This window comes from Brugia malayi (assembly GCF_000002995.4).
Source record: "Brugia malayi strain FR3 genome assembly, contig: Bm_v4_Chr4_scaffold_001, whole genome shotgun sequence".
Taxonomy (NCBI): Eukaryota; Metazoa; Nematoda; class Chromadorea; order Rhabditida; family Onchocercidae; genus Brugia; species Brugia malayi.
In genome coordinates, this window is record NW_025062478.1 from 8,913,874 (window position 1) to 8,936,033 (window position 22,160).

The 22,160-nt window shown below is 30.2% G+C and overlaps 3 protein-coding genes across 6 annotated transcripts; 1 reads left to right on the forward strand and 2 right to left on the reverse strand.

Moving 5' to 3' along the window:
- Positions 1-2,208: 2,208 nt before the first annotated feature.
- On the forward strand, positions 2,209-12,091 carry Bm5549 (Thyroglobulin type-1 repeat family protein; the record flags this gene model as incomplete). Of its 3 annotated transcripts, none has more annotated exons than XM_043082188.1 (15): positions 2,209-2,313; positions 3,133-3,298; positions 3,546-3,667; positions 3,915-4,017; positions 4,203-4,262; positions 4,486-4,575; positions 4,728-4,851; positions 5,149-5,264; positions 5,593-5,616; positions 9,939-10,061; positions 10,372-10,474; positions 10,831-10,988; positions 11,156-11,319; positions 11,507-11,657; positions 12,000-12,091. In XM_043082188.1, the coding sequence occupies 15 exons, from the start codon at positions 2,209-2,211 to the stop codon at positions 12,089-12,091; spliced, it is 1,701 nt and encodes a 566-aa protein (XP_042938122.1). The 3 variants fall into 3 exon arrangements, with proteins under 3 accessions (XP_042938122.1, XP_042938123.1, XP_001898385.2); XM_043082189.1 differs by lacking the exon at positions 5,593-5,616 and adding an exon at positions 6,052-6,216; XM_001898350.2 differs by lacking the exons at positions 2,209-2,313; positions 3,133-3,298; positions 3,546-3,667; ... (4 more) ...; positions 5,149-5,264; positions 5,593-5,616 and having other exon boundaries at positions 9,968-10,061.
- Positions 12,092-14,411: 2,320 nt separating this feature from the next.
- On the reverse strand, positions 14,412-15,667 carry Bm10510 (Uncharacterized protein; the record flags this gene model as incomplete). The annotated part of the gene is made up of 4 exons (XM_001898349.1): positions 14,412-14,520; positions 14,770-14,843; positions 15,111-15,279; positions 15,570-15,667. 4 exons carry the CDS (start codon positions 15,665-15,667, stop codon positions 14,412-14,414), a joined length of 450 nt encoding a protein of 149 aa, XP_001898384.1.
- Positions 15,668-17,827: 2,160 nt separating this feature from the next.
- Bma-rtfo-1 (MGC89486 protein, putative) lies at positions 17,828-19,586 on the reverse strand (the record flags this gene model as incomplete). Of its 2 annotated transcripts, none has more annotated exons than XM_043082190.1 (5): positions 17,828-17,982; positions 18,245-18,409; positions 18,815-18,890; positions 19,153-19,302; positions 19,491-19,586. In XM_043082190.1, the coding sequence occupies 5 exons, from the start codon at positions 19,584-19,586 to the stop codon at positions 17,828-17,830; spliced, it is 642 nt and encodes a 213-aa protein (XP_042938124.1). The 2 variants fall into 2 exon arrangements, with proteins under 2 accessions (XP_042938124.1, XP_001898383.2); XM_001898348.2 differs by having other exon boundaries at positions 18,245-18,433.
- Between the last annotated feature and the right edge of the window lie 2,574 nt (positions 19,587-22,160).

A 22,160-nucleotide genomic window follows, 5' to 3' on the forward strand; every position in this document is an offset into this window, starting at 1 on the left:
TATAACTGAACATCAGATGATCAATTCACTGATTAAATAAAATTCAAAAGTGTTCATTCCTCTCTTCTCTCTATAGATTTCAGCTTTTATTGTTCCGTTGAGATATTTGAATTTCACCAGGAACTCTCGAAGACAATCGTGTTGACATATAATTGGAACATATTATGCCTTGTCAACACTTAAATCAGTGCCATTCGTTCCTGCCACTAGAAGTTGCCATATTTTTATCACTGTGGAACTTTCACATAAATACTTCCATTATCAGTAAGTGAATTGATTTGCATTGGATAACTTCGATAAGCCATAGGTTCCAGAAGTAATAAAAGTTAATGTGGAAGACGAACTGAAATTCATGATGAATGAATAAATTCTATTATCAGTTAATCATTTTTATATCATTTATATGCATCATATCTGTTAAAAATTCACAGCAGAAGTCTTAGAAAATTGGGATACTTTTTAAGTCTTCAAAAATTTCCAAATTGTTTATTTATCTTAAAAAAAAAAAAAAGTAAATAATGACAACGTTGTGGAAAATCAATTTATAAGAATTACTGTTTTCTGATGATTTCGAATAAGTTTAATGCTTTTTTGTTTCTCTAATATAAAAATGAAACAATATCTTGTGTTTGCTTTACTTTTCTTTAACCTTTAAATATGTCAACAGTTTCGTTAATTCTTTTTACAGTTTATTTAGGCCATTTTAAATTGTTCAAAAAAAAAAAAAAAAAAAATAAGAAAATAAGATATTTCCTTACTTCTTTACTTTTCTTTTTCATTTTTGATTTCTCAAAATGCTATTATCCTATGCGTGCATATTTTTTTTAAATCAACACTTACACAGAATGTTATCGTCCAATGAATCATAAAAATTCTCATCGAATTACCAAAATATCAGGATGAACAAAAAATTTTCATCCGACTATTGTAAATGATATCCAGGCATTACTTTGAAATCTCGGGAACAACCTTTGCTCATTTATCGAGGTTCCTTTCTAGTCATCATTTAGATTTTTTAATTCAAGACGTACCGGAAGGGAATAATAGGTGCCAAAATGATTTAATGACATATTTTGGTTTAACAGTAAAATTTAAACCACTATACTTTTTTCTAATCATTCGAACAATCAAATTTTGAACACAAAAAGTTGATTGTCTTCCGGTTCACTGTCCTAGCAATTAATTAAATAAAAAAATTCTTATCTTAAATACCTCAGCTACCTTGACATATGTTCACTGGCTTTAAACAGCTGTGTCTATTATTCGATTCGAAGCGATAATTTCTTTTTTTTTCCATTTTCCCTTTTACACTTGTGATATAAAAGCTAGAATTTGAAGTAAACCTAAATTTCTACCACTTTTCAATCTTACATTTACATTTATTCTCTTCTACTATAATTGATTGAGTAATTAGGTTTGCATTTACCTATGTAATAAGTTAATTGTTTATTTGATATTTAGCATAGATAATATCTGTATTTGTAACTTGTAATTTACAGTACTTATTATGCATATATATTTAGAAATCGTAAATTGTGAAAGTGAACTAAAAGATACAAATCAGTACTGCTAAGACAATTTCATTGAAATGCAAATTTGTTAGCAAAAAAAAATTTATTCATTTTTCAAAATGATTTACTGAAAGAGAATGTACTTTTTTTTTTCTTTTCTCCACTTTCTCTCATTTAATTCAAAAGGACAGATGGTCAGACTTAATGATATTCCCTTTCTTTTTTTTTTCCTTTTTTGTTTCGAAAGTGATTTTAAAAGCATCAGCAAATGTATGTAATTAGAAAGAAAGCTATTCATGAATATTATTATTGAAAAAACGGTAAGCAATTATTTAAGCACAGTTCTTCAAATATCCGATAATCTCCTCCTGCTTCTTTGATCTATCATTTGATTACGGTAGTTTTGAAACCATTTCTGATTTCAATAATCCGTTTAAACGATTCACGGATAATGATTATATTTCTTGTTTGGAAATGTGAATGCAGTTGTCAAGGAGAATCTTAATTGATCTAAATGATGCACAGCTTATTTTTAAATATCTTCAACAATTTCAGATTCTGTGATTTCCTCTCTATCTGTATATTTTGATTCGTTTCAATTCAATGATAATGACAGGAAGCGCTGTCAACGAAGCAACATTTGGAATTGTTGCATGGAGGATTCGATAGCCTAGCTGGGCCACAAATCACTCTCAAAATGTCAATTTGCTTATTGCTCATTCACTTTTTTATTGGCTTAGGCAGTACCTATACAAATGCATTCGCATTAACAACAATTGCACAACTTAGAAGCGAACGATCTGTAAGTTTTCTGTTAGTAAGTCATCAACGATCTGTTAATAACACTTTAAATAAATTGAAATATGCTATAAATCATTTCCTCGGAATGAAACTTCAAAATTTTCAGTATCAATTCAAAAGTATAAGTAAAAGCATTTCTAAAAACAATTCAAAAAATATGTTGACCCTTTGACATCAATTATTTAAATGAAAAAGATTCATTTATTTCCGCCATCGAATAACGTGTTTTACGTATCACGAGACTCAGATATGCAATAGTATCAGTTTTATTTCAAATCACAAAAAGCATTTCAAATTCTTCAAATCTCAAAAAATACTTCAAATAGGAAATAAGTAAATAAGGTGACTTGAATACCAATTTTCTTATTATTAACTTAGATATTGACATGCGCATTACATGAATTCCTATAACTCTCATTAATTAGTTGCAGTTACATTGATATGTGCTTGCATATTTCTGAATAATCAAAATAAAAAAATTGAAAATTTGAAAGGCTCGTAATGAATACTGATCGATTTAAATAATTTTTAACCTTTTGTTTTTCTGATAAATTGACAGAAGTGTTCTGCAACGAATTAAGTAACCAATGAAACAAAAATGAGGCATAGCATACTTTTCAAAAATAATAAGAAAGAAAAAATGGAAGGAAAAAGAAAGTTCTGAAATTGTTTTGAGGAATAAATTTATTTCGATTGATTAACCTTTTAGTGATAAGTGCAAACTGATATTTTTTTAAATTTCATTTAGTTAAAATTTAAGAATATTTTAGTTTAACTTTGTTTTACTTACCCATTTATCATATTTTTGCAAAATATTTAGCAAGGAGAAGAAGAGTGTTTTATGCAAAAACTGTGCAATTACGAAGAAATGAATGTCGAGCCGATTTGTGGCAGTGATGGAAGAACCTATAATTCATATTGTGAAGTAAAACGAGCTATATGCCATGGTAATCCAGTGAAAAAACAGTTTTCCGGACCTTGTCCTGGTATATTCCGTTTCTAACTTCCTTAATAGAAGTTAAGGACAAATGTGCAAACATCAAGGATGAGCAAATATTGAATGAATTTTAAATCTGATGCTATTGCAAATTTAATATTTTCAGAAAATAATCTTCGAATGCAAAAATATAAAATAACAAAAATGATTAAAAATGTAAGAAAAAAAATGATTTCGTGAAAACGAGTTTTAAAAGAACTTTGGGATATTTATTCCGATCAGAAATATTGTTGTAGAAAATTTGCGATGTCAACTGGAACGAGCTTATCAGTTGAAATTAGCAGCGGAAAAAATGAATAGCAGTGAAGTTTACGTGCCGGAATGCAATGCTACCGATGGTTCGTATGCTACCATACAGGCTTGTTCATACTTATTAAATAAACGTAAAATTGTTTAACTATTCATTCTGTTATCAATCTTTTATCTTATCATGATATGATATGATAAAAGACTTAGGGAGTAGTCAAAGTCTCAGTTTTTATTCATGTGACTTTGGACTATGATAGCAATAAACATTTTATGTTCTGCTTTTTGTTAAATTCATGGAGGGAAGGGGAAGGATAGTTACACTAAATGGTTAGTACTATAAAATGTAGATGTTACAGTGTCACAAAAGCACGGGTTATTGTTGGTGTGTGACACGGATCGGACGACCGTTGCCAAGTACATCTAAACGATATGGCATTCCGAATTGTCATATTTTGCAAAGTTGGCTTATTTTAATGAGTTCCATTCGAAGATTTGATTTTTGTTGAAATTATTAGAAAGTAAATTTTGGATTAGAGACTAATAACAACAACTTTTTAATGATACGCCATAGCATTTGATGGAAAAATTTACAAGAGATTGATAAGTGATAACGAATACCATGTACTTCCTGATAATGATTTTAGAGACGAAAATTGGACGACGTTCGCATCGAAAAAGTAACGGTGATTCGGTATCCTTAAATGGTATGATTCATGCGACAGTGAATTATTTTTGTAATGAAATTGGTTAAGTGAACTTTTCCTTAGTGTCCAAAAGAATTTACTTATATTGACCCTACTCACTAAATCATGGCCTTTCTTACAACAAAAATGGAAAGGTCAATTAACATGTTTTCTGCACCGTTCTCTTCCGGATATTAGCACAATAATTTAATTGGCATTGATTTAAGCATAGCAAAATTTGCAGTATGTACAACGGTCGATCGATCAACATTCAATGCCAATTTGTTGAATATTTTTAAAAAGGAATACGAACGCAGCGAGCAATTTTTGCATCGTAAGTTGCTAAGAATTGCCCTTTTTTTTCCTTCTCTATTAATAATATTTGAAAATAAGCTAATATTTGTTAGCTATTTGCTGAAAGAAAAATATTTGCTAAGCACTGATAAATTTTATGATTATTTCATTACATTACTATTGACTTTTTAGACACAAATGGGGCAATGCAATCATTTGATAAAAAGATATTACTTTGGAAATTTGGTCAGCTTGATAGCGATAAGAATAGCCGATTAAATTCAAAAGAATTCGGTGGTTTACGTCGTCTTGTTCGGTATGACTTTTCCTTCTAGTATTACTTAGCAGCTATCATCTTACTTGATTTGCTTATCTATTTGTCTTGTTCCAAATGCAATTTCAGCCAGAAATGTCTTCTTAAATTTTGCAACTTGTTTGATCATATATAATCACTGCTATGAGATTTTACTTTATTGAATTCAATGATAACTGAAATTCCTAAATTTAGTGATTCGGAATTTTTTGTTTTCATACTTTAGCAATGTCACTACTAAAAAATTTAAATGCAGAAACTCTTGTCTAATAAATTAATAATAATATTTATATAGTTTAGAAAGCATGTTACGCCGAAAACGTGCGCAAGAAAGTTTACAAAATATTGTGATTTGAATAAGGATGGTGAAATAAGTGCTCGTGAATGGGTCACTTGCTTAGGCATTGATATTTCCAGTAAGTTCATTATTTCTAAACTTTTCTCTCTTCCAAAAATAAAAGTAACTGTGGGTGTAGTGGATGAAAATTGCCATTGTTTGAATGAAAAAATTTGGTATCAAGAAGATTGATATCCGTAGACGAAAAGAACTGTCTGAATTTTCCGTTACTGATTGACTGATTGATTGATAGGAAATTAATAATGAATTGGATCATAGACATAGGTAACAAATTTTGGTCGCTTTTTTTTTCAACTTCCATGAGTTATTAAATTTACAAATTATTCGTTTAAAGTGTTATTTCCTTCATCGAAAAATTGAATAACTTCTCATTTACACATTTTCAGAATATACTCCATATTTCATAAGTGGTAATTATTATTTTAAAATTATCAGGCTTTTTTTTTTTGCTTGCTTTACTTTAAATTTAGTTTTTGCTTTCAATATGGCAGTTGAAGGAAAGGAAAATGAATAACCTTAGATTGAGAAGTGTTGGGTGGATATGATTCATTTGAAAATAAAATCGTTCAGTTTATGCTTTCCTCAAAGTCATAACATAGTAATATCATCTTTTCTTATTTGTGTTTCAATTATTACTTGCTTTAACTTAACTATTTTCACATGTCATATAGAAAATTTTTATGCTAAATTTGTAAATTTTAATTTTGTTAATATTAATGTATTTTTTTTTCATAAGCTTGCGTTGTTAAATACTAATAATGAAACAGCTATTATAAAATTAATAAGCAGCTATTCTCTTAATTAATTAATTGATCGTTTCACTAACGTTGCAGTAATTTTTGCAGCATCATATAATATGTTTAACGCTCTTCGTCCTAATTCATCCATTACTAACAGCAACAATAGCAAGAGCAACAACAATAACAACAATACTTCGATGGTAATTAAGGATGACCATCATAAGGAACAACAACAACAACAACAGTCAATAAGGAAACAAGAAATACAGGGTGAACAAGCTAATAACTACACTGCAAATAATATCAACCTTTCCCAATTATTATTTTTAGAGGTCAAATCCAAAGGTCATACATACTTTTGATTACCTTATTTAATGATACTTCTTGTATCCTTCTCACTCTTTCTCCCTCTCTTTCTCTCTCTCTCTGTCCCTTTCCTCCTTTCTACCCGTTAGAGTAGTATTGTTGAAGGATTTTGGTGCCAAATTATCAGCAGTTTCATAAATTTTTATCAATTTCTAGTTAGTATGTTTTATTAGTATGTTTAGAACTTATTGAAAAATTTTTCTTCTTTTAAGTAAAATAAAAAAGAATAATGGATAACAGAATGAAATAAAAAAAAATTGTAGAAATGAAGCATTTCAGTTATACTTGTTTTGTCTATTCACTTATTTTCCATTTCGTTTTAAAATTTAAATAATTCAATTAGGAGTAACAGTCTAACAAGAAATTCAAAAATGCTATGATATTGTAATCTAAATATCCAAAGTTCTCACTTGAAAATATTTCGTTCAAGAATGACCTATTTGAACTTCCTATTCTTATCAAATGATTCCCATGCGAATAATTTTTTGAACCATACTATCACAATTTTTTCCTTCTTTTTTTCTTCCTTTTTTTGTTCGAAAAACAAAATGAAATTAAGAGAGGAAGATGATAGGATCGTTTGCGCCTTATCGGACTGTAATCTTACCAATCTTCCCTCTTCCTCTCCTCTCTTTCACGCCAATTTGTCCTTATACCTTTGTCAGTTCTTCCTCATTCTTGCTTCCACCTCAAAATTTTTTGAAATCCATTTTTCCTGTCTCTCTCTCTCTCTCTCTCTCTCTCTTAGAGAAATGCATTAGACATGCATGTATCATTGTTACAGACTTATAACTTCAACTATTATTTATATATGCCATAAGTTTATGTAGAGGGAGGAGACAGCGACAACTTTCCGTTCAGAGGTGCAAAGAGACACAACCATGTCACACATATTTCCTTTAAAAAAAAAATGAAAAAACAAACTGATTTTACTCCTGCGACTATCGCAAGTGCGTGTTTCTGTGCACTGATCTGAAACTGTTTGTTTATATAATTTCTCTTGACCTTTGATCTCACCAAATAGTTAAACATTATAACTTATAACTTGATTTTGTTAAACTTATTTCTAAGTTCTTTTACACTTCATTTACAAAATGTAATAATAATATTGATATCTGATCTTTCAAAGTAATACACAAAATATTTTCTATCATTTCTTTCTTTTATTGTCATAATTCATTATATGTCAGTAATATGAGCATCTCATTATAATACGTTTCAATTTTATCATTATCATTATCATTATTTGCATCATTGTTATGATAATCATTGCCATTATTAATTCTCCATCAGTCATCACTCCTGCCATCTGTGTTCGTTTCATTTTGTATTAATCTGTCTGTAGCCTATCAGTTTTGAGAATGTGATATGCAATGATAAGATAGATGGTGATTTTTATAATTCAGATGTTGAAAGTTTTCGTATTATTCAGCTAGCAAAAAATTCATCCATTATTTTATCATTAAGAGATTAAAATAAGAGAAAGTGAAAAAATGAAACATGAGGTGCTGAAAAGCTGGACTTGGCCAAATGCTTGACCAAACTATATCTGGGACATGAGCTAAATTTCTAGGAATGGTTCTTTTCTGATAATATTTCTGTTTGTCTTGGTTACTCATTTATTCCACTGTACTTTTAGGATATGCAAATTTGACCTTTAAAACAAGAAATTTTGTATGATCTCAACAATTTAGTTCATACAGTCGTGAATATTCCAAAAAATATAATTTTTGGTGCAAAATAGAATTGCCTAATATAAGCAGACTAAATCTAAATAAATTATTAAAAGTTTAAATGATTTTCAAACGAAAGTTGTTTATTAACTGCTGTAGAAACTGTTCTTACTCTTTCTAACTTTTCCACAATCCTTTCATCATATTTATTTTTCTAAACAATTTCGGTAAGCAATTTTAATGAAGTTAACTAGTTCAAGTACTTCTTTTTCTAACAATTCGTCCTATATTTTGTGTTTTGAGAAATGAGAAAAACACATATATTTTTATTTTCACGTATCAATTTTTTTTCTATTTAATTTTAATTTTAATTTGTACCGAAACTCAGTTTAGATCAATACCCATGAGATTACTCGGTTTATTTACTTATCTAATTTCTTCCTGGAAAGTTATTTTGAACATCTGATCATTACTTTTTAATGTTTCTTCTTTTTTATTGTAACTAGAACCAACTAATAACAGAATTAAAAACCTTTCTCAAAATGTCCATTTTAATTTTCAATTGCAGCTTTGCTTACTTTTAGTAGTCGCTTAGCATTTATCTTATTAAATGTAGCACAAAATATTCATTTCATTAATTGTCCACTTTTGCTTTAACTTCTATTTAATTAACATATTTAAGTTTAAAAGTTCTTATCATTAGCTTCTCGTAATTCGTATTTCTCATCTTCCTCATGTCTATATATTATCAGTTATTTATCATTCATGATAGAGTCATTTCCTAGAATACTTCGTCATTCTTTCTGTCAACTTTTCCCGTTAAATAATCATGTAACCATTATTTTGTTCATTTTCTTCGACAATATCATTATATTCGTACACGTTAGCATCTTCGATTTTAATTACCCATCTTAATGTGACACTATTAACTTTGTCATTTCAAATGAAGTAGAAAAGCTTACTCAGAACTTTATACATTCATTACCTTTCTGTTCATGACAAAGAAAAGAAATAAGTTTACATTGCTGTGCCAATTTTGATATTAGAGACGCCTCTTGCTGATGATTTCCTTATTTCCATTCATCCATCCATTCACGTTTGTTGTTTATTTACTACAATGACCACTACTATTAGCTTCTGTAACCATTATTTACGGCTATTTTTGTTGGTCACTGCTTAAGAGATGACGCATTCCTTGAGGGATAATGGTTGGGTAGTGGTGCTGCTGCTGCTCTTCAATTGTTTATTGAGCTTCAACGATGGTCGCTATCATTCTACCTTGATACTGAACAATCGCGACGACTCGAAGAAGCTGCCAAATGGATTATTTGGTGGTTCCATTAATGGTTCCTTCATTTTATTTCATCAATAGTATTTCTCTTTAAATTACTTATTGGAAATTTAATCATTTCTCTCAATCATTCCATTAAATTTGAATTTCGGTCCGTTTTATAAGTCCACTTTTTGATGGATGTCAACTTAAGATGTACAACTGAAAAGGCTGAAACGTATGTCACGTCATAATCATCTTATCATTCAAGCCATTTCCATCTTTACGACATAATTACAGCATCTTTCAACTGTTTATTTCTTAATAAGCATAATTGATTACACACAAGGTTGAAAGCTATCTTCATCTAGCGGTCATACAATGAATGCATATTTACTTTTTTTTTTTTTTTCTAAATAATAACTCTTGCTGAATAATATATGAATTCGAATTGGCTTAAAGATTAAATCGGAAGCTATTTTAGATCACTTTCAAGCTAATTAAAATGCCACTTGATTAGTACATTAATCTGTTTTTTTGCTGTTCAACAATTTAACAAGCTTCTTCTGTTGCTTCGTGGTAGACAATTAGTGAAATTAATAATAGCTAATCATCAATATTAAACATACTAATAATCAAAACAATAATGAATTAAGAAATGTTAGAATTATTTTTTTCTTTAGGTATCGTTCATGCGGATGGTATCATTGGTATGCCAATTGTTGATAGTAGGCGGAAAAATGAAACTGAATTAAAACGTGAGCAAGATGAAGATGAACGAAATGAAGTAAAAGAAGATACTTTCGGTGGGGCGCATTTGTCGTCTTTCTTCAAATGACTTAAATTTATGATTAAAGAGCTTCTAAAAACAAATTTACAACATTGACCACCTTGATATAATACTGTTTAAATTTTTAGGAGTTTTTTTTAGGATTAGAAATTCTTATGAATTTGTGGACTGATGAATTAAAACTTTTCCAAACAGAAGAAAAATTAATTTGTTAATGCCATATTTATCTAACCTCTTCTCACCTTATCAATAGTAATTGATGATAAATTTAATGATCTTTGAACTTTGAACTTACTGCCAACAGTCTAAGAATTCAGTAAATTCAGGAAAAACAGATTGTCGTACACAACGAGAACGAGCAATGAGAAAATTAGAAAATAATCCAGAAAATGGGAACTATATACCAACCTGTGCTGGTGATACTGATATGTAAGTTTTGCATGATAACGATCTTAAATGATATCAGAGTGATATGAGAGCAAGTAATGTCATTTGTCACCAAAACAGTTAGCATGTTTATAATTTGAGGACCTTCTTCTATTCGGCATCGTCTTTTTTATACTAACATCGCTTGGTTCTCTTAAGATAATTTTATTTGATTCATTATGGAAATTTAAGATATTTAAAAGAAAATATCTCCACTAATTGATTTTTTTTAAATTGTTGATGTTCCAGTAAGTCTACTTCAAAATTATTGATGTTTACTTCAAAGGAGTTCTCGGCACTAATTTAATAAGTTATCTTCCCAACTTTTCTTTCTTTGCTAAATTTCTGCTCTTTTGCAGACTCTTTGATCGAATTCAGTGCCATCGTTTATCACATATTTGTTGGTGTGTAAATCCGAAAACCGGTATTCCACAATCCGGTACATCCAAATACAACGCAAAACCAAATTGTGATGGAACACTTCAACAGAATGATCTTTCTAGGAGGCAAATTAAAGGTTAGAATAAGTTTTCAAAAATTGAAATTTAAATAGTTCTTGATTAATGGTTGTACCTGTTCATCCGCCTAATTTGCTTAAGCATTCTAAATCAAAAAAATCGTATCGTTAGACAGAGAAGTGTATTGATTGTTATCACAAATATCATGGAAACATTTGAATTACAGGTTGTTCGGGTAGGAAAAAAACCAAATTTTATCAGCGATTATTTTCGTCACTAATTAGTGAATGGATTTTGGCTTTGGGTGATGAAGCAAATGATGATGCTATCACAAGCAAAGATAAAGCTGTTCGATGGAAGTTCGAACAGCTTGATGTCAACAACAATTCGGTTTGTCTCTATTATCAGTTGCTGACAATACTTATCATCAACTGTCTTGATCAGATCCATATTATAAGGGAAGGAAAGAGAGCAAGTCTCCTTATCATTTTAGGACAATTATTGCTTTTAACCGCCTTATCACGTTTTCTTTTAAGGATTGAATTTGAAAGCAGAACACAGAAATTAAAAGTTTTAGCGATTGGAACGGAAAGAGTGGAAATCATACCGAAATGAGCTACGCTTATTGAATAAAGTTCGAAAATGTGGGCGGAATTTTTTGCGCTTTTGTGATCGAGATGGGAATAAACAAATTAGATTGGATGAATGGTTAAATTGTACTATTTATGGTTAGTTTCTTGCTTATATAATTTGTGATTAGCAATGAAAAGTGAGAAAGGGAATTGTTGTGACCTTAATATAACTGGACTTAATCTTCAATAATTCTAATTTGAGTAATTACTTTTATATTCTGCAAATACTGTAAAAGATTTCAATTTTTTTTTTTTTTTTTTTTGTAGAGTATTTTTATAATTACATAAGAAAAGCTTAATTAAATTTTGCAAAATAATTTACAATAAATAATTTGATAATTCTACTGATTATTGCATACAAAATTCACAATAAGAAAAACGTTCAACAAAGGATTGTTTATCATCAAAAAAGAAAAAAATTCATCCTAATTATTTCAGTGGATATGACAGTATCATCAATGCCAGTAGCAAAACTAAGAGTAACGCCACGAAAAAATCCATTCCTGGATATCCTTCAACCGGATGATTAGATAACTGAGCTTATTCATCCTACTGATAAAAAGTATCACCAAAGCTTTAAAGTCCTCTCTATAGTTTTCATTATTCTGCTACTACTGCTACCACTGCTATTGTTATTATTACTATCATTATTATCATTATTATTGTTTATTATTATTATTATATTAATTATTATTATTACTACAGATCTATGAGGGGATCTATACTAATACCACTTACCTTCTTCTTTATATGTACGATGTTTTTCAACCAAAATAATTTGAAAAACAAAAAGTTTTAGTCAATAGAGAATATTAATTAGGAATGATAATATTGAAATATTAAGTAATTGGAGTAAACCATTCATCTACAAATGATATGCATTATTAAAGCAATTTTTTGTGAATTTTCAATGAAATGTATTTTGATAGGATAAATTTGAGAATATTCAGTCAACCTAATTCTTGAATCTGTATATTAAATGAGTAAGAATCATCTTAATTAGGTCACCAAAAAAAAAGTCCTGAAAGATGCAAACTCAAAAAAGGTTGTGCATCCTTAAAGGTGCATTTATTATGATCACTTTTATTATTTCTAAATATGCCCAAATAACATAATTTCTTCAAATTTTAGTATTAGGAAAATCCATGATTTAAACTGAAGTAAATAGTATAAATGATATTCAAAACAAAATATTGACCATGTAGTATCGATCTCGGTTACTGATGATTTGTTATTTTAAGTATTGTTGTATTTGATTGTTTGTATTATAGCTCATTGTTTTATGATGATTATAGCATTTAAATAAGTTTTATGTATCACGCTGTTATAGTTATAGATGTGTACTTGCATACGTGTGTCAATGCTTTTATAAGTTGTTTCGTTCTCAATATGAAAGTTTAAGAAAAACATATTCATTATGATCAATAGGAAACCGATCAATAAGACTGAAGGTTAAAGGTTAAAAGAGTAGTGTTTGAAATCGAAACCATAGCTTTAACTTAAATTTTAATTTCAATAAATCAGAAAATATCAAATGTTTTTCGAGGAAAATTTTCCCCAGTTTTAAAAATGATCACATTAAACGGGCAGCATTATGTTTGATTTGCAATAATTTCTAACGATGGATCTGAATAAAAATGTTTCCACTCTTGCACTAAAATTCACTGGACTTCACTCTTCAGTCAACCATTTATCATTGGTCGCTTCTTCTTCCTCCTTTCAGATATTTTTACGCATGAACATTAGCAACGAGATAAAGTGATTTAGATACGAATGCAGTTTTTCTAAAGTCTTCCCAATATTCCATTTTGTTTGAGAAATGATTTGTCCTTCGCATATTTAATCTAAAAACAAGTCAGTTTTTCACGAATAAGTGACGGGGAATATAGTGAAGTGCTGAAATATCAAAACTAAATATATAAAACACTTATATTCTTCCTTAACTTCTTGACTACAGTAACTGATAGCAGAATAGTAGGAAGTTACTTCTAACAATAATCAGCCATTTTTTTTTTCATCCAACGAAACGAAGCTTTTGAAGGTGACTACGCTAAATGACAAGAAATCCAGAGAATTAATCCCAAGTTTTAAGGATTAAATATTGAAACATCATAAGAAAAAGCTTCAAAACAGAGCATATAAGATATATTAAATTAAATTCTTAACACAAGGATTTCTAGAAACACAACCTCTGTAACATCCTCCTTAGTACTCAACTTACAGAATCAGCCTTTGACTATTGCTTGCTTCGCTATTTACATCTTACAAGTTTGAAATTCAAATATATCCAGCAAACTTCACCTCCAGTTGCTTGCCCATTAATTTAGATTACAATCACCCTCCGACCATATGAAAAACTTATTACTCTATGTGCAAATACACGCCGCTTTTCAACACAGATTTGCAAACGTGACTTCACCAGTCTTCCCACTTCGACAAATTCTCAAGAATAGTTTGTGTTTATTCCCAACGAAACATAGGGAAGAAGCAGTAATAAAAGTGTCTATTCTCATAAACGATACGAACAAATCATGAAAAAAAAAAAAAAACTATAATGTACAACTGTAAATAAATTAATATATAATAATAATAATAATATACAAAATCTAGCATGATAAACAAGTCAAGACGTTCAAGACGTTGGAAAACAACAGGTCTTCAAATTCTGGCTTTCACAACATTCGTTCACAAATACAGATGCACCCATCGATCGTAGACCATGGCAGCCTTGTTTCTCTTTTCTGCTGTTGTGGATACTTGACTGCTAGCGAAACAAATATTTTCGATAAATAAATTAGAATAAAAAAAACAGACACTTCCTGGTAAATTACTAGTGTGATAATTCTGAGATCATTTCGTGAAACCAGAGACGCACCCCTCAAAGAATTCAATCAATTCAATTGAATATTTTCTTTTAATGTCTTCATACTGCATACACCATTGTTTACCACTAGACTCGCTGCAACAACAACAACAAAAAAACTATCTATATTTGAAGATTAATAACATCAACTATCGCTGAAATGAAAAAACTGCCTCACATTGCTATTGCTTCCTATTGTGTTCTATGTGTCATCATGTTCAGTATACATAACTGAGTCAGCAGGAATGTTACATTACACAAATTGATTGAAGATCAGATCCTAAGAGTTAGGAACTTATAACTGCAATGAATATGTATATATCATTACCATAAAAGAAAACTTACTTTTCAACTAATAACGTCGAGTTTTCAACATTCCGTCCGTTATCACTAACTACACCGATAATTTTGATCTTTTTCTGCAAAGAAAACTATTACCATGGTAATATTTAATAAAGTTACAACTTTCATTTCATTTACTGCAAAACACAGTAATTCATTCCTGTAATTCATTTTTATAATTCATTTCTGACGGTAATCAACATGTAAAGCTACATTATCTCGTGCTTAGATAACTGAATTTCAAGTAACCGAAGATTCTGATCAGAAATTTCACTAAATCATCTAATAACAGTGATCTACATTCGTGTCTCGTTGTTAACATAACTATAAGCTGGATGAGTCACCGAATTAAGAGTTCGTTTAGAGCTTTCTGCACTAGGCTGAGCAGTTGCTTCAAGAGGCTCAATATCTGTTTCTTTGGATTCGAGGTGGCCTTTCTGCTTCTGTTTTTCATATGCTTCCACAATTAAAGGAACTTCTGCATTTATTCGTTTTGCTGGTTCCCATGTAGGCCTTCAGACAATTTCTATCAAAAAACTGTACAGCAACTATTTATGATTTATTCAAGCTGCTAGTCGTAAGAAATGCGGATAGAAAATGTAACTTATCCTATTTCTTGTTGGTAGTTTTCGAGATTTATGGAACTTACAGGAGATGAGAAAAAAAAAAAAAAAAAAAAAAACGTAGTTTACAGAGACACCATCGCAAAATAGAATTTGCAAATAGACAAAGCGATAGTTAAAGCAATCAGTTAAAGGTGATGTCAACCTATTCCAAAATTCCGATGTTTCAAAAAACCTTACGCCCACAAAATTTGATATAGCTTCTCCAAGCGAGAACCCCTTTTTTCATACTTCTCGGAGAGAATACGATCAACGCGATACCAAGAATTGTCTGCCATGAAATGGTTCTATCTTCCAAAGCTTTCAACCTAATTCTGAAATGTAAGCTGATAATGTTCCTTCAACGTAGGTTTCGTAGACAAAGCATTAAAAATTCACATTTCATTTATACTGTATATATCCGCCTTAGCGCCTGCTCCGCCCTCATATTATCCTATACTTATTTGATATCAAAACAAAAGTACGTAACATATTACAGCAAAAAACCTACAAAATACACGGATGCGCAAGGAATAAATCAACAGAACAGGACACTTCAAAATGATCTACTTTCAGAAACTTTATGTCAGTAGTACCACAAACACTTTAAGCATACCATAAGTATCACAAAATACCACAAATACCACAGAAACGTCAACCATACCATAACATATTCCACTACTCCAACGACCAATTTACAATAGCTGAAACTAAACCTTTAGCAACATTCAAATCTGAAAGTCGCGGGAAGCATGGCCCCACGGCCCGTAAAAATGATTGATGCAACGTCGAATACCATTAACAGATTTTGGAAGCGTACCACACCTTCCTCTCCCACCTATATAGGAGTGTGTTCTGAACGAAGTTTGTTGAGACTAGTCCAGAATCTAATTCTTGACTATATATTTGCTCATCTTGAATGATCTAGCAATAACGTGAACTGTAAGTGGACACCTTTCCCTCTGATTCTAAACAATTGTATAACATGACATTTAAGTAATACTGTCGAAAAACTAGCCGTAATAGAAGGAAATTTCATTTCATCTAAATTAAATGGGCGCAAAGATCTTCTTAAATTACTATCAGAAAAACAAAATCAATGAAAAATTCACCACTTTCAACCCAGATAAACTCTTTTTTCCTCTTTTTTCATCTTAATTCAACAGTACGAACAATATGTCACCCACACATCATTAAACGCACCGAAAAATATCTGAAATGTTATGTCTTCATATATTCACATACATAGAGGAAAAAACGCTACCACTCATTCATATTTATGCAAATTTCTAACAACTATGCGGTATTAGTCATTATTTATATCAATACATCTCTCATTGTCAATTTTTGACAAAAGGAAAGAGATAGGGGATACTTAACTCATATAAACCTTAAATTTGAATGGGTGCAAAATCAGCTAAAAGAAAATGAAGGAAAACAAAGGAAATGAAAAAGGAAGACGAAATGAACATCCGGGTCCCTGTTGATAAGTATTCCCCATCAAAAACAACACTTGCACAGCAAAATCCTTATCATTGGTAGTAATAAAATGATCATCGTCTTATCAACACTGCCATCACTATCAACAATATATATAATACCAATAATGTTAACTCCAACACATTTAGACATTGCTTGAAATAATTTTAGGTAAAATTATATATACACAAAATATGTAATGAACGCACAGATTTCAGAAAATTGTATAACAGCAAGCAATATAACATTTAAGTAAGTAGTGTTGTCGAAAAACCAGTCATAATAGAGGAAAATTTCATTTCACCTAAATTAAATGGAACCAAAGATCTTCCTAAATTACCATCATAATCAATGAAAAGTCACTTTCGACCTGGACAAACACTTTTTTCCTCTTATCGAGCAAAAAGAAAAAAAAAAAGAACAAAATAAAACATACAAAACAGTCGTTCAATTCATCCATCTGAAAACTGGAGAAAAAAAAAATTAATGAGACTGAAGAAACAGTTGTAGTACATTGCTGTAATTACTTAACCTTTTCAGATTTTTGGAATTTCAAGTCCCAAGAAGAAGCATTCTTGTTCCTACTTCGGTCCATTATAGCAGATTAATTATATCCTCAAAAAGAAATCCAACAGCATTAAGAAATCAAACACTTCAAACCTACTGTAGCCTCGATATATCTAGGAAGATTTATATTGCCCCTAGTACTATCTTATAGGTAGAGGAAATTTTCAATAAAATAAAACAACACAGATCAAGTTACGAGAAAGAACAAAAATAGCAAAAAGTTTTTTTTTGGGCAGTGCTTCGTATTTCACTTGTATTTCTTAAGCTATTTTAAAGCGATATTTCGTACAAGTGAACAGGATGGTACTTTCTCGTAGAAAAGCTTTATCATTTTAGTTTTTCTCAGTCTTTAGAAGTTTCGAACCGATGCCCAAAATAATTCAAATTAAAGAAAAATACAATATCCCATGCATTCACAAAAGATTCTTACGACGTTTATAATCTTCGAGACTTAGTGGTCTAGATGATCCTCTATTTATTGCTGATCGATTACTACCAAAACCAGGGTACCTTGAATTGACATCCATTGAAGTGAGTGACGGAGCACTGGAAGATTGTGTCATCGGTACTGAAAATGATAGTTTGAGAAAAGGAATAATGAAAAACACACTATAACTCTTCCAGATAAATCATATTTGTCTCCTAGTTAATCGGATAATGTCCGGTTTCTGTTCATTATTAACTGATTGCAAAGAAAGTCAAAATTTCACTAAACGCAATTTCTTTTTAGCACTCCATTATTTAATACTAAAAGTAAATCGTGCGCTGAAACTTAGATATTTTAATTCTTTCATGAGCATTGAAAAGACTCAATGAACGAAATATATTACCCGGTATGGCAATGTCAATATCAACATCGAAATTATGAGCATTGAAAAGATCAGAGACAGGTCCACTCGGGCCTCGCGCTCCACCAATACTGATTGCTCCTTTATGAGAGGATGGCTTTTGATCATTTAGCTCAATAACTGTCGAATGCGAGCTTGATGCAGAATCTTTACATAAAACATGAAATATTGCTAAAAAAAGAACGAAAAAAGTTTTATAGAAATATCGCGAGAAGAACTATCATTTAATAATCTTTCTTTCGCGAAATTCAGTCTATACATATTGTACGAAAATAACAAATTCGAATCAAAGCACTAAAAGTTCCTAAAGTAACATACGGAAGACTTCTTTATCAATTATAACTTGATCTCACTAGGTCCAAAAAAATTTTGAAGCAAATTTAAGAATATCAGACAAGCATCTGCAATGATATTCACTTCTAGTGAGCAATATTTTCATATTTTCCATAGTAAAATCATAAACAAACGATCTTTTTTAAAAGGATTTTTTAAAACGAGAAATGGTTATAAAATCAGAAAAGAAGCAACAAGTATATCAGTAAAAATACTTACATTCATCATTATTGCTAACGTCTACATCTCTCCTCTCATTCAACTGTTGAGTCATTTTATCTCTTCCAGGGACAGGCTTAAATTTTAAAAAATTGAAAAGTTGAAATAAATGCTTTATAGATAGTAAAAATTGGCAATCAGAAAAATCATTTATATTCTGTACTACGAAAATACACAGAAATTGATTGATATTGATAATATTATTCCAATTTCTTGAAACAGCAACCGCAAATTCAACATTCAAGTTTTACAGTAACCATCAGATCATTACAGTTGCCGCAAGTGTAAAAGTGATGCTTTTGGGAAGTATCTAAACACGAGAAGCAGAAAAATGAAACCTTCATTCGGGCATTCTTCCGAGTGAACGGATCATCTTGACCAGAAGTTTCAATATGCACTTGACCACTGAGAATAGCATCTTTGATGGCCTGTCTGTTACGTTGATTGATCCAACTAATACCACGAATGCTTTGTGAACGACGTCGTTCCTACAATATGTTTTGAAGCAAAAATAATTTGTGTGTCATAAATGTTTCTTTAATAACTTCAATTATCAGTTATTTAAATGTTTTTATATAGATAAATCAAATATAAGAATTGATAAAATAAAAAGACACTTCTTTGTTTGACTGTATTATTTAGTTTTGCATCAAAAAAAAAATCCTCAAAATCGTACCAATTCAGCGGCCCTTGTTTCCAAATCATCAATTTGTTGCTGTAATAATTGTACTTCCTCAACATTTCCATACTGTTCGGCTTCTTGCTGGAACATGAAAAAAAAATAAATATTGCTTTAGCAAGAAATTCCGTTTGCACAGAAATATATAGAGAGAACAGAACGAGGGATAGATAGGTAAGAGAGAAATTCAAGACTAAACGTGACAGACGTGATAGCTCACCAATTTCATAAAATCTTCATCACCTGCACTATTAGTTTTACCACTTTTTTCTTCTGGTAGGGAGGAAGGGCTGAAATGTTTGTAGTACAAAATAAGTTCATCAGATTAGCCAGTATCAAGATGAAAAGATCGAAAGTGAGAGCGATATTCATAATTCTCAAGAACAAACAAAAAGGATATAAGTTAACTTTTGAAGGATTTAATAAGAATTTGGTCAGTAAGACTCTTTTCTTCTCGAATATTCACTCAAACATATTTATAGAGCTATTTTAAGCTTATATTTATTTTGCTCCATTGAAATGAAACACAGAATGATGGATGCATATCTTGAATATTTTCAGCTCTAATTTTAGCTCAACACTTTAGCAGCAATTTGATCGAAGCCACTGTCACATCAAAAGTCACAAGCGAATTTGTTATGTAGTTGAGGTCAACAGTATCAAGTTATGCCTCAGTGAATTTACATTATCGACTTCAATTCATATATCAAAAAATAAACTCAAATAATGTTTTCTTGGATAAAAGAAGATAAAAAAAGAAACAATTTTTTTTTTCAATTTTTAAAACTCTAGAACTCTATAAGATAGAGCTATATTAGCCATGTCAGTAAAAAATTTTTCAAAATATTAGAACTTTTTAACAACGTAATTATAGTCAGATGTAAGAACATGAGTTACATTTACCTATAATACGTACATAATTATTCTTTTCCAATTTTAAACCTTAAAATATTCCTTTAATCCATTTGCTTTCTACTATTCACTTCTCAGAAATTAAGTTAGATCTCTAAGGTGTCAGAGTTCTTTGATTACTACTTAAAATTAATTTTAGAAGAAAGAAATGATCACGACAGTTCTCGAATTTGTGTGCATTTATAACAACAACAAAAAAAAAAAAGATGACTGCATCTGCATTAACATTTTCATATTCTAAATTATCAATTACGATAGCTAAAAGGATGAGGTAATCCTTTTTTCTTGTCTCAACATTAGGTGATCATCTTTTGTTTAGGAATTTATTTCGATAAAAATTTCAAGTGTATAATTTCTGTATAAAAATAAATTTTCATCCCAATTTGCACATGAAATGGTAACATTTGTTCATCAGAATGTCAAGATCTCCACAAGCCTTATAAGTACTATCTTTGCTTAATTCAAGAGATGGCTTATCTCCTCTACCAAATTTCAACATTCCTTTCTCTTTTACAATGTAATCTTTCTCTGAAAGATGAAGTAAACTGCACCTGTCACTCACTTTATCATCATTTACAAGAGTAATCGTCGATAACCGAGACAAAATGGTAAATAAAAATGAATTGATTCATCACTCATTTAAATTGCAAGGTGGAAACTCTTTAAATTAATGAGATTTATAAAAGCAAACCTGAAATCGATCTATATACAGTCCCTGAATAAGACAAAATTAATATTCAAATTTTATGTTATTCAGGACTGAAAGGAATTAAACACCCATAAGTCATAAGTTGACAATATACATTTGCAGATAACATAACAAAAACCGGTATCCATATTTATGGCACAAGCATGACACCCTCTGTTTCATAACCTCAATATCAAATGTTATTTGTCGTGCGGCCAAAACCAATTCAGTCATTCGATAACAAAAAGTTCTATGATCAGACAATCAACACTCACTCAGTTACCCAGCTCTCACGGCTATTGATCACTAAAATTTCACAGGAAGATCAAAACAGCTGGAAAACAAAAGTTTCGTAGTAACATAATATGCTCAGTCAGGCATAAAAGGCAAAATATATACGAAATTAGCCATTTTTCCCCTTCTAATTACCTAAAGTTCCAAAGTTACCGAACTGAAGAGCAAATATCTTAATTTATTTGTTTTTGTTTAACTTCACAAATCATTATTCATATATGTTTAACAGTTTTTTATTTTTACCACTTCATTTTTTTTTATTAAAAGTTATTCCCATGAATTATTAGCCTACATAACATCAAATTATTATGCATAGCTAGCTACTCTTTTCATAACCTTAAATCCTTAACACTATCCGGAAGTAAGGTTATCTTCAACACATGTGATGCAACTTAGAGAAGTCGTAATAGAAATTGTTTAAGTCAGTAAAATTCGAATTAAATGATGATGATGAAGCAATACTAATATAAATTATTCAAAGGAATAAAAGGACAAATCACGAAATATAAAAGCATTATACCAGTCAAAAATACAACGAAGTTTTCCTTACATTTTCTGAAATTATTATTCATCCATCTCGCTCCCTCCCTTTTCCATTTTATAACATTCTTTTTATATCGCTCATATATTCTTATATTTTTACAAAATTTTAGTTATTTGCAAATGTTTTTTATCGCTTCAAAATTGAAAAATTGCTGTCAATTTTTTCGTTCAAGGAGATTGAATGATGTAGGAAGAGGGTAAATGTGTGCATCCTTTCGGTCGCCATTCTA